At 39.5% G+C, this 12,832-nt stretch overlaps 1 protein-coding gene across 5 annotated transcripts in view; it reads left to right on the forward strand.

Moving 5' to 3' along the window:
- The window catches only part of grid2 (glutamate receptor, ionotropic, delta 2), a 262,360-nt gene that overhangs the window by 165,582 nt on the left and 83,946 nt on the right, over window positions 1-12,832 (forward strand). For all 5 annotated transcript variants that reach the window (XR_015065893.1, XR_015065894.1, XM_085910345.1 and 2 more), the window contains exons 6-7: window positions 5,119-5,172; window positions 10,655-10,828. Coding sequence is in view for 3 of the 5 variants with exons in the window: in XM_085910345.1 (XP_085766471.1) it covers window positions 5,119-5,172; window positions 10,655-10,828 (228 nt within the window). In the remaining 2 variants the exon portion in view is untranslated. The remainder of the gene's footprint in view (window positions 1-5,118; window positions 5,173-10,654; window positions 10,829-12,832) is intronic.

Below are 12,832 nucleotides of genomic sequence, written 5' to 3' on the forward strand. Positions count from 1 at the left end.
TTAGTGATTTTTCTTAATGGACCTGGTAATCACACCCCATTTGTTCAACTCACTTCAGAGAGCTTTGATGATAATGTAAGCCATTACTCTCCTTTATATTTTACACCTGAAAGGCTCCTTTTTGGTTTATCACGTTAGGTTTCATTGTTCATTCCTGGAAAGGCATCTTGTGTGTGAGCCATTATCCATTTTTGTTATGTAACAGTGGTGCTAATTTAAATAATAAACACACCCACACAGCAGGTCTCAGCGCATGATTAGCTAGCCTGGGTGAAGATCCAGGGCATCTTTCAACAGACTACACTACCTCTAAAACCTATATGCAGAAACGCTATTTTGTAGAAACCTTACATCCTCCACATATGCAAAGTCCCTACGATCACATCAAAAAACAAAAGATAAACAGAGCTAGTTTGGACAGATTAGCATTCGTTTCTGAATAGCACCACTGTGTCCATGGACGACACACAATGTGTATGGAACTCTACAGGTTAAAATGCATTTAGTGTCTGAAGAGGCTCTTCTTTTTTTTCCCAAGACTCGACTCTGCTCTCAATTAGTATCCAAGGCGCTGTCCCCAGTTGCCATGGTAACAAAAGGAAATACTCCTATTGGCCCAGTTGCGTATGTAGCTTGATCAAGGCTCGTCACTTACATGAGACAGGGCTCGCCGGTTGAGTTAATCAAGAAGAGAAATAATAAAGAAAAGTTTGCCAGATCCCCTGATTTTGATGAAAGCACATCTAGAACATGTTTCAATAACAAATAAGAAGTGTCTTTAACTTGATTTTTTTTTCTCCTTAAAACAATGTAAGCATGCCACATATCCTTTCAAATCATTTGTCAGCCAGTATATACAGTATATCATGACATCCTTCGATTCTCGGAGGAAATTTATTTTATTTTTCCATATATTCAGTCTAACAATTGAGTATTTGTGTTGCATCAAAAACAATCACATTGGTCCATTCGAGCAGACATAAAGGCTCAGATGATGCGTGACAGCAGGGTGCCCCTTAATGCTAGCTTGTCGTATCAATCAGGGCTCAATCATAGTCCATCAATGTACTGCCTTGCATTGCAATGATAGACTGTTGAATTATTGTGATGGATCATGCATTTAATACAGTACAAGTCTAAAAACAATCTGAGCCAGATTTGTTGATATTATGGCACCTTATTTTCACATTTAATACAAGTAATCTTCCAGCATTATAAAACCATTAAGTAGATTTCATTATTGATATTCTTAACTGAAAATCTAATAATTGAAACAAAATTTCAAGTCAAGTTTAAATTAAGTTCACCTGTAAATGTCATGTTGCATTTTAGCGACATACATAGATTTCATTCAGTAGCCCAGTATCCTTTGAAAAATTGTGGGTCATGCGTGATAGGGATAAAAATAAAGGTTGACCTCGCATTATTTCAGAGACATGAATGAGTCCACCTTGTTGATCATGCTTTTAAGTTATAAAGTAATAACTTAACATTCTGAGTGCACAATTGGAGCTGCATAAATAAGTTATCCATAGTATGTAATGAAATTAAAAGAAAGTAAAAGAACCCTGACTTTGATCGTTCTTAATAGACACGTAATGGAGAGGGAGTCAACCTAGAAGAGTTTTTTAAATAGTCTGAACAGTTCATGTAATTTGAGAAGGAGCACTGAATAAATACGTAGACCGCTTCATTAGCTTCCGGCGCGAGCCGCTATATAGTTAACTGCCACGCGTGTCACTTATGATTAAGAGGTAGCACTTGATCTGCCTTTCATGATGGCGACAAATTGGAATCTGGACAAGATCACTCCACTAAAAAATGATCTCAATGAAAAATGTCTTTCTGAAACTCGACCAAATCGGAGGTCGACCTGCACCATGAGTTGAATGTGGAAGAATGCATCTAATATCTTTCTCCGTGTTCTTCCCTGCTTGTATTTGTGTGTGTAAATGGGAAGCATTGATATGCAGATGTTGGAGGGCTGGGCCTGCGGGCTATTTGCTATATTTGATCCCAAATAGAGCGTAGCATTAAATTACTCTTAATCTTATTTTCAATTTGGAGTACATTATTCAATAGCCATGCCCATTCTTCCTTTGAAAACAACCTCCACCATTCACACAGCTTTGCTTATTTGACTATTATAGTATTTCTAAGAGCTCCTGACTATGACTTTGAATGGTTCTTGAGTTGATGTTCATTGATTTGGAGTAAGCAAGCTTATGTTGCCACTGTGAAACTTGACTATAGTATATACAGTACCATATGTCATCCAGCGGCAGCCATGTGTGTAATTCTCACTTATTTCTGAAGGTGTTATTACAGGGCGAAGGTGATATTCAAGCTGTCACTCTGAGACAAGTTGTGTGGATGGTTAAAGCTTTTGGAAAGGATGCTACAATGTTATGTCTGTCATACGTCTTGAGCTTCAGAGGTGTAAAGTTGAATTGATACGTATTACCTCTTAAAATTGTGGGCCTTTTTCCTCAGCATCGCCAAATAGCCGTCTTATGTTTCCAAGCTGAAACATGCTGACTTGATTTTGGGCCTCAATCTGTGTCCGTGCCATCTACGCAATGACCCAGAAACATGTTGGCTTTTACGTGTCCTTTTAATGCCACCTCCGGAGGTGGAAACTCTCCAGGTGGGCTTTGTACCTCAGTCCCGTCCGTGTCAGTGACCTCTATACAGAACAGTCTATGTCGACAGTTCATTGCAAAGCAATGCCAGCAGCTGGCAGTGTGAAAAGGGCTTCTCTGATACAAACTCAAGAAAATAAAAAAAAAATCCCCTTGACCTTGCAAGTCTACCACCCTCCCTTCAATATCGAACTGCAACTTGAATAAAAGCCTGGCAAACACCAGATTTTACAGAAGTATAAATGATGTTTTTAAAGACGGATGTACTGGAATATGTTTCATTTACAACTAAGCATTTCCAAAGATAGTTTTGTTTGTCGTGACTGCAAGGCTGTCCGCCGAAGTACTCTCCGATCAGTCCAGTTGCCCCTGAGTGGGCGTCGTCAGGATTATCTGCAATGGAAAACAGCTTGTTCATCCACCTCCTCTCCACTGCAGAATCAAAGATGCCTGGTGTGTGAAAGCTTGGATGCCATCAGGGCAGCATGCACTGCAAACAACACACTGGTGGTGCTCCTACTGAAGAATCTCCTCTTCTTCTTCTTTCATGATGCCTGTTTGGCCCCGAGGCCTCGGGTCTCACAGTTGCTGTCGCAGAGAAGGCGCCGCTCGTTGTGTATCCTCTGTGGCCCAAGCGCCGTTTCGGCGATCTTCCCTCTCAAGTCCATTGTCATCTCCTCCATCCCATCTTGTTGTTATCCTCTTTCTAAAGCAAAGGGTGTGGGATATGAATTGCACCGGGGAATTTATCGAATGTAATTCTCTTTTGGCTTGCTATTCCATCCGTATGCAAACAAGGTGTGCTGCAGCAGTGCATATTATGCATGGATGGTAGTGAGATAGCCTGGTTTTGGGAGAAGTAGAAGCACCAGAGCGAGATTGAAAAAGTTTCATGTTTTTTCCAAGATGGTGCTGATGGCAACTCCTTCGTGGTGCACACAAGAGGTTATGCTGCTGAGACGGACTTTATAACTGGAAGAATTCTGTTCACATACCTCACCTATTAGCATTATTTTCTCCATGCTTATCTGGGAAAAATTCAACAGTTGACAGCTTTTTGTGCATTTTCTATACATTTCTATAGTTCAAATATGCATATAATCAGTGTTGGGGAAAATGTTTATTTTCTACATAAAGTAGTTCAACGTTCAGTTCACAAATTCTAAAATGATTTGGTTCAGTTTATACTTGGGTCCAAATTTTGAACTAAGTTCACTGTTTTCGGAAAATGTATTTTTTTTGTGCTGTTTTGTTTTGAACATGTTGCCATTACCCTCAAAATAATCCCAATTTCCCCTTTTGTTGCCACCCGTTCAGTCCATACTAATAGTAACCAGCTGCAATTTTCACCCTACAATCTTCCGAACGCACAAGCACAAATCCAATGAAAGCTAGGCTGAGGTAGAACATTTGCAATCACTCTCTACCAAAACCCGCTTGCTTGTCTTCAGATGGCCGTAAAACTGTAACTTCCTGTGCTGCTCTACCTCTCAAAACCCAAAAGAAAGATACTTGGATATTTGTGCTTAAATATACAATTTACTTTGGACTTTCCTGGAATTTAAATTGAATAATGTCTTTAAGAAACCTACAAAAAGAAAGTCACACACCACTTTAATCATTTCACATAACAAACTGCACAGTATATTGTGGGCTCAGCTGTAATATAACATCTTTGCTTGTTTAGCACCGGCACACGTTTGTATCTATCACTAAAGAGCTTCAACCCCTGAGGAGTCATGGGTGGTGTTATAAAAGTGTGTCCTTTCTCTCATTAGCCGCAAACATCTGTCCAGGCGGCTACCACTGGGAGATTGTAATGGCAAAAACTGGAAACACTTGCACTGGCGCACACACGCGCGTCAGCAAACACAAAAGCACATATAGTAGCCGTGTTAACGGCATGCTACATACTTTCTTCAACATAATAACCATTTTCACAAGCACAGAACTCGACATAAAGTCTGTTTATTGTGATTTTTGAGCGGAAGTAAGAGTGAAATTGTCTTCAAAATCACATTTTATGGTCTACTAGTGAATGAGTGGAAATATACTCCATGGCTCATAAAGAGAAATTAAGGTAAAGATCTTGCGTTTAATTGTAAGTCATCACTCGGCGTCCATCTTGTTCTTTCTATCCGCTGACAGAATGCTTTATGGCGGCCGTCACTGTTACGATGATGAAGTTTTATGGAGACACTGCGGGAGATTAAAGCGCTATTAGCCACACGCCGTCTCCCGCTCCAGCTGTTGCTTTTTGTTTATGATCTAAAAAAAATAATAATAATTATGTCATATTGGCAACTAGGCAATTATAGCTAATGATATACGAGAGGATATGTGGAGTGTGAGAGGGCCATGGCACAAAGGGCACACTAGTATTACAATTTAAATAAATATTAAGTGTCAGCAATGTGTTTTTCTAATACTAATAAACACAACAATATGCTTAATGTTTTTTATTTGTGTGTTGCAGGTTGTAGAGACCAACTTGGTGGCCTTTGACTGTCACTGGATCCTCATCAATGAGGTCAGTTATCGAAGAGATGCAAATTTGATCCATCAGTGTGTTTTGTATGTATTTTTTTTTAAATAAGTAAATGTTCTTCTGCTGGTAAAGCAGAACTGAGTGTCATGTATGCTTGTATCTGGTGAGTTAAAATTGTAACTGTTGTATACCCACAGTAGTTCATTTCAGAATTGTAATTGGAATGCAGCAAAGCAGGCCGTTACATGTGATCAAATAGCTTCTTTTGATGTGGTGAAGCAGAATTTGGCTCAGGTCGTTGTTGTGCCCCCTGTTCCGAGTCACCCAAAATATTTATTATAGTTTTTGTTTAGAATAACTAATTCTGTGCATCTTCTGGAAGTAATTTCTTGCAAGACATAAATTCAAACAACCATCCTTGGTATTTTTCTAAAGTAATTCAGAAAAAAATAACTGGCTTTATCTTCACGTGAGAAAAAATTACAAGAATTTTGTATCCCCCTGGCTGTAAAGGGCCTATCTCAATTTAAATTTACATTTATTTCTCAGGCTGTTAAGCAGACGATATTTGCTCGTGACCGCTGTGGAATCTCTTTAGATGAGAATACGTTTTACAATCAAAAATTAGGGAGGTAACTTAAATATTAATAACACTGGGAGGGGAAATGAGAGGACGAGGAGTCCACTAAGTCACGATCTTAATCATACTAGTAAACTTTTTTTTTTTGGAGGGGGCTGACTGTGATTCCACAGTTTGAATTCATTTTGTTATTCCTCCCTGTTCACGATTTAATGTGACCGTTGGTAATAAGATAACATAATTAAACTTTAACATTTGCTATAATTTTATGTTAATGCATTTCCTGGAGAGCTTTGTTTATAATTTATGAGACATGCCTTTGATTAAAAAACGAGCGAAAAAAAGTGCCTGTGTCTGCACATTAAAGTCGAGTATGTACCACATTACCCCAGATAGTGGCTGTCGCTCTTATCGATGCCGTGCACCAAATAGTCCACTCAGATCCGCTCGAGACCAATGAACATTTCCCTCAAATTTCCATTAGGAATAAAACAGGTAATAACTGTAATTACTTGAGTTGAAAGATGCTGTGAGTGACACAAGAGACACATTGGCAAGAATTAACAGGTGTCCCCTATTGAACTTGGCTGCTAACCAAAACAGCAGCACTCACAGAAGCACATAAATCAGTCCCTCAGGTGGATAAAAGTTTAGACGCTATGAGACTTCAGGGGACATTCAACTTTGGAAGGACCTTTTTATTTGGCTTTAGTGTTATATTTTGGTGAGGCAAAGAACTCCATTTAGAAGAAGAGTAAATGGCTTCTCTACACAATATTAAAGACTCTTGCATTTTGTGAAGATGGCATCTTTAACAACAATCACCATTACACTTGTCTCGCCATGGAATTGCACATTGCGTCTGTTTATATTTCTACCAAGGCAGGAATACAAACAAATAAAATGTGCAGACGCACTGTATGCAAAATAGCTTTATAGACAGTCTTTAACGATGATTAGCATTCCTGTAATGTCATCACTCCATAATATTGCTCAATTCTGAAGTTAGCAGTCTGTCTTGGATCTTGCTGTATCTATAAATTTGTCCAAAATATACATTTTTTAGATAAACATATCAATTTAGCGTGACCTAAACGAAATTACTGATTAAAAAAAAAAAAAGTATGTGGCTCGCCCATTTGCAGTTGTGTGCATAGCTCCCCCGCCGTACCTGTGGAAGCAGTGTCATTGTTTTCAAATAGAAAAGAAAATGACAATAGTGACAAGAAAAGTGTTAAAAACCTGTGGCTTCAGTCAAGGCACCACACGCCAAGGTTCCCCGTGTGCTCGCTTATGGCAGCTAACAATGCGGAGCAGCCCGCTGAGCGTGCTCTCTTGTTGATTGCCTGCTAGGCCACATTCACATTGAGCTGTCAGACATCTGCTATTGTCTAACACTCTTCAGGCTGTCTGGTTGGCAGTGCTCTGCTCTTTTGGCAGCTTTACTGGAATGATCATGCAAGTCGAATGGCAACATTTTCGGTATTTCCGTGCACTACTGGAATGAATGTCATAAATTCCAGTTCGCAAACTTTTTGGGTACAGGGACCCCTTTTGAAGGAGAGTTTATTTTCCCCAAAGACAGCCTCATAATGTGGAAATGTCAACCTAAGATTCATGACCAATACAAAAAAAAATGAAATCAAGCAAATCCAATTAAACAAAATTCATTCGTTAGCCATCTACACTAGTTGACATGCATGTCTTTCATTAAAAACATGACTGTGCACAGAAAGGGACCAGTTTGCAAAATCTCAGTCAGTGTTGCCAATTTACAGACATCTATTTTTCAAAAAGGCAACAGTACTTTAATCGCTGCTAAAAAACACACAGCGTGATTGGAATCATGTTCACCTTGTTTTTAGTATTGCGCTAACTGTGCAAGGTGAAAGTCAATATTAGGGTCAGTGGCTTCTGTTTCAAAAGTACTGATTTATTGATGTTGAAATCTTTTTGCCCAAAGGCCTGTGCTCTCAAGCCACAAATATTTTGCCGAATTTGCCTTTCCTCACCAGTAGAACAGTCATATTAGAGCTTTGAATTGCTCCAATGCTTTAAGGTGTGATTAAGGCAGGACTGCTATCTTGAGACAATTGTTTTAATAAAAGCAACATGTTCGGTCTTTGAGATTCTTCATTTCAGAATGATCGGCTCGCCATTAGTCAAGCAATGATGCCTCATCATAAACCAGAGCTGCTTACAAATGTTGACGATTAGAAATGTTGAAAATTAAAAGCATGAGAGGATAGAATGCCATAAGTAAACTAATAAGAGATAGTGGTGCCAGAATTTGGAAAATCACCCTCCCTTTTTTCTTGAATCCCAGCTCTCTGGTCAGTTGGAGCTTCAAGGATCCCAAGTGCGTAGCCAACGGGTGACACAAACCACCTCATTGTAAAATGCTAGCAGTATCTTAACCTCTTATTCTGTTTTAGGTCTGTAGGGACAACTGTGTGACAACATTTGCATTTTGCGTTTTGTCTTAATGGGATTATTTTAATTTAAAGGACACGCTCATTTTCATTTTTTCCACCTGCCACAACCTTGAGTTTTGCTGCCCTTTACAGTATGAATAATCCAATAAAAAGTCTAACAAAGATCTAAGTTTTCACGTTCCAATTAAATCTAGAACAAAAGAAATACACAATTAAACTTCATGAATGCTAAATGCCAAAACGTTTTGTGTTTGTTCAAGCAGTGACAAAAACCAGCTGTGGTGGGGGATATTAATTCTCACTTCATACAGCTTGACCGTCAGCATTTACTTTCAGGCAGCATTATTAAGATCATCCTTTTCACTCTACTACACTAGAAACGCTCCGACCCAATGTCCTACTTCTGCCGATCACAATGCCGTCGAGAAGAATCTTCTAATCCGATGCATATGCAACTACTCCATAACGGGATGAGTGAAGCTTTTTATTCAAACAGACTCTTTAAGTGGATGAAGGCTTCAATATTTTCTTGTACTTTGGAAAATGAGAATATATGGGAGGGAGCGCCTGGTGCCTTCCTGTGCTTTATTATGGATGAGGGGATAGCGTATGGTTGTCATAACTTTGCTTTATCTACAGCCAGCAGTTAGACGTCCCACTGAGGCACAGTTCACACTTTATAATTGATCACCCTGCCCTTCCTCATCGCCTTCGTTCTGCTCAGGGGGTGAGGATGAGGAAGAGAAATGATAAAGGACACTCACTCCTTCGCCTTCGCTCTTAAATTTAGAAGAGAACATAGAGAATTCTCATACTTGTCTTTGTAACAGTACAGTGCAGTTTGATTTTAGGTATTTGCATTGAAGAGGCTGACAGCATGGTGCGCTAACGGTTAGCGTGTCTGCCTCAAAAAAGTTTGAGGTCTGAATCATCATAATTTAGCGGCATTTTCCTCACCTAACCAGTGATATCATGTTTGTATTGATTCATTATGTTTGACTTTGATTTATGAATGTAAACAAACCAATAGATCAAGCTTTGTAAGCCATTAGCCGGTTAGCACCAGAGAAAGGCAAGTGCAGGTGTGAACACATCTTTTAAGAGTATTGATGGTGAAGGAGTTGGATGACTCTCAAACTTGAAGCAATAACGACGTTGTGAGTTTTTCCCCATTCCGAACGGGGAGATCTTGGGAGGGATCGGGAGTAGAAATCGGAGGTCATAGAAAAGGTTAGAGAAGAAAGGAGTAGTTTTTTTCACTCGAGAAAGAAGTACTTAATGTCTCGGGGGGCAGAGGTGAAGAGGCTGTGAGGAGAGGGGCCAGAGGACAACGGGATGAGAGATGTTTTCAAACATAAAGACGAAGAAAAGAGGGTTCTGTGCTCTTGGATTGATGGGAGGGATCAGGATTTTAATGTCGTGAAATCTTTGGTTTATGCAGTGAAATCTTCCATCAAGATCATGTAAACAAAGCAACAGAGAAACCATATTGTCATGGGTCTAAACTCAAGAAAATGAATATTCTTATCTCACCCAAGAGTGGAATAATTGAAACTTGAGCGCATTTAACCTTGTATGTATGCCTTGTCCTCTCAAGTTTCAAAACAGTAACAAGTAAGGAATCTATTTGTGGACTTCTGGGTGTGAAATGTGGCACAAATCCCCAAACAGTCGGCCTCTGGCTCTGGATTACAAAACTGAGAATACAGCAAAGAGAGACCATGCTGAAAATTGCTGAGAAAAAGCCAGATCTGGTGGTCAAAGGAGAATTAAGATTCACACCAGCCAGTCAAGGGCAGGCATTGAATCGAGTGTCAACACACACACACTCCCCTTCTCAAAAGACTCAAAGTCACACACATTAATGCACATAAATCCCAACACACACATACACACACACACACACGACTATTTTCATGCCATTCTGTGTTCGTACTTGTGTTGGCCTCTTTCAATGCAAAACGTGGACAGCATTCACCCAGTGTGACTTTCAGTGTTGGCGTGATCCAAAAGCTGTTAGCCATTTAGTGACTGAAGCTAAACAAATGTGACGTACACAAACACACTCAGGGGTATACACATTAAATCACACGTGCTCTCCGAGCGGAGTGTAGGCAGAAATCTAGTAGATTTGTGGATAAAAATGAAGATTATTATGGTGACCTTGAGAATCTAGTGGGCACTGTGCCTGGTTTCAATCGAGAATTAAAAAGTAACTGATCATATCATTGTTTTTTTTTTTTTTAATCTTAAAAAAAAAATGCTTGAATTTATTATAGAAATTTCAGGCTCAAACCAAAAAATATAATATAGAAAAAAAGATGACAGGAATAAGTTACAGTTGATATTATTATTTTAATTGGCCCAAAACAAATCAATATTTTTGTGTTTGCATGTTTTTTTTTTCAGTCAAACATATTTACAATTTGTTGTTAATAGTGCTCTATACTTCACATGAAAAATTTACATCTATCTCACAGCAACGTGTTTCTTTTTTGCTGCCTCTCAGGAGATCTCCGACTATGACCTGCAAGAATTGGTAAGGAAGTCGGTGGGTCGGCTAACGTTGGTGCGCCAGACCTTCCCCATGCCGCAGAACACAACCCAACGTTGCGTCAAGCACAACCACCGGATCAACACGTCCCTTTGCGACCCAAAGAACGCCAAAGCTCAGCAGCTGGAGGTGAGACCATCTCAAACAAATACACCGTCATTTAAAATGAAAGACTTTCACTTCATTGGTCTTTCTGGTGTCTCCCTCTTGTAATGCACTTGAGGAATCCTGAAAAACTAATAAAAAGAACGAGAAAAAGCAAGCAGAGACATTAGGAGATTAGCTTCAGTCGTTGCTTCTTCTCTTATCAGTTGGCGGTTTTGCTGACCACATTTCCATTTAGTCTTGTGCTGGGTTGGACTCCAAAACCTGTTTCCAGTGTATTTGTGATGACATCAAGTTGGCTGATTTGATTGCATCTTTTCTTGGTTTTAAATTGGCGCATCCTTCTGTGCGTTTACATTTCACTCAATTCAACAGTGATATTTTTTTTCCATCTTTCGTGTTTTTATTTCTCCCTTGTTGTGCTTTTCTGCCCCCTTAATATTTTCCCCAAGGCAACAATATGCATGAACTTATGATGGTGTGTGTGTGTTTGTGTGTGTGTATGCATACGAGTCATCAAGCTGCCATCAGACGAACCACACAAAGGGGAAAGTACGCTTATTTACGTGCCAAGACAAAATGTATGAAATTGAATCTTTGTGCTGTTGATTTATGTGGCTGCACAAGAGCCCTGGGGATCATATTTGATGAGACATGGAAATTTGTTAAAAGGAGAATCGTCGCCGCCATGCTTATGGAGATGTCTCGGTGCGCCGGCGGTAAAACAAGTTGACAAGGTTATCTGGAATACAACAAGGTCAGCTTACAGCTCTTGAAGACTTTCTAGTGAGAAATGATGGGTGTTAGATGTCTGCCAAGGCCAAATCACGAAAGTTTCAGGCAATAATTTTTGTTGGGTGTACATCTGATTTTTCTCCTTAAATAAGCAGACAACTTTCTGCTTCAAGAATTGAATACCTGTACAGTAGTTAGAAAACAACCTTCCTGGTCGATTAACGATGACGACTTCATGATGAGACGGGCGGAGACCTTGAAATGAGGAATGCCCCATTTTTGTTCCTTTGCGCAAGCATGCAACTTTTTGGTGCATGGATGATGACATAATAATTCAGGAATTGATAGATGGAGATTTTGTAGACTATGTACCTTAAAAATGACTGAATGAGTTAAAGGCCAAACAAAACATACAAAATGGAAACAGTTTGGCAGCTGGACCAAATTTAATCCATCTTTATCTTGTCAAATTAAATACAAATATTAATTAAATACAAATGTCATAGGAAGGACAGAGCTGAAATTTGAACACTGAATCAACTTGGTCAACTTCTAGTCCTATAACGCAAACCAATACCTTGTCAAACAACAATCAGTACAGAATTAATATTGCATAAAGAGCTATCTGAGTTGCCCTTAAAAAAATACCAACCTGTCTTCATCAGTTTTAGCTGTTGCAGTTTTCTGTGTACATGCAACCAGCACTGCATGGGGGAGGTTACACTCAATAAATTCTTAATCTAAAACACCGTTTGGCACCTTTCCTGCATGAGGCATCGGCTCGTTTTATAGTGTATGCAAATTACGGCGTCAACAACACTAGGAGGCTCCGGTGCAGTGAAAGGGAGAATTTGTTATTCCTAATAAGACCCCAGCCACCGTCCCATTGTATGCATTAAATCCACAGTGAGGTTTTTGTTTGAAGTCACTGGAGGACAATATGTTTTTTTTATGTGCGCCTGGTCAATACGTCGCATTGGTGGAAAGAAGAGACGAAGCACTTGGTGGCTACAGAAGCACAATTTCACACCGCACTGAAGCAAAGCAATGCAGGCTTGACCACACATACATTTATTTTCACACACACACACAAATGATGCACAAATGGAATGCAAAGCCCACTGATTGGCGAGGGGTCCCCGCAGCGTGTTAGATTTTTGTTCACTTTAATTTCTACAGAAAAGACGGAAAAAGCGAGACATGTGACAAGTGTATCTCCAAAGGGAGAGAGAAAGAGAGAGAAAGTTTGATGTTCTTTTTTTCTTTTATCTTATCTGCCTGTCTGTTCCCCTT

This window comes from Syngnathus leptorhynchus, chromosome 4 (genome assembly GCF_054491065.1).
Source record: "Syngnathus leptorhynchus isolate UIUO chromosome 4, UIUO_Slep, whole genome shotgun sequence".
Lineage (NCBI taxonomy): Eukaryota > Metazoa > Chordata > Actinopteri > Syngnathiformes > Syngnathidae > Syngnathus > Syngnathus leptorhynchus.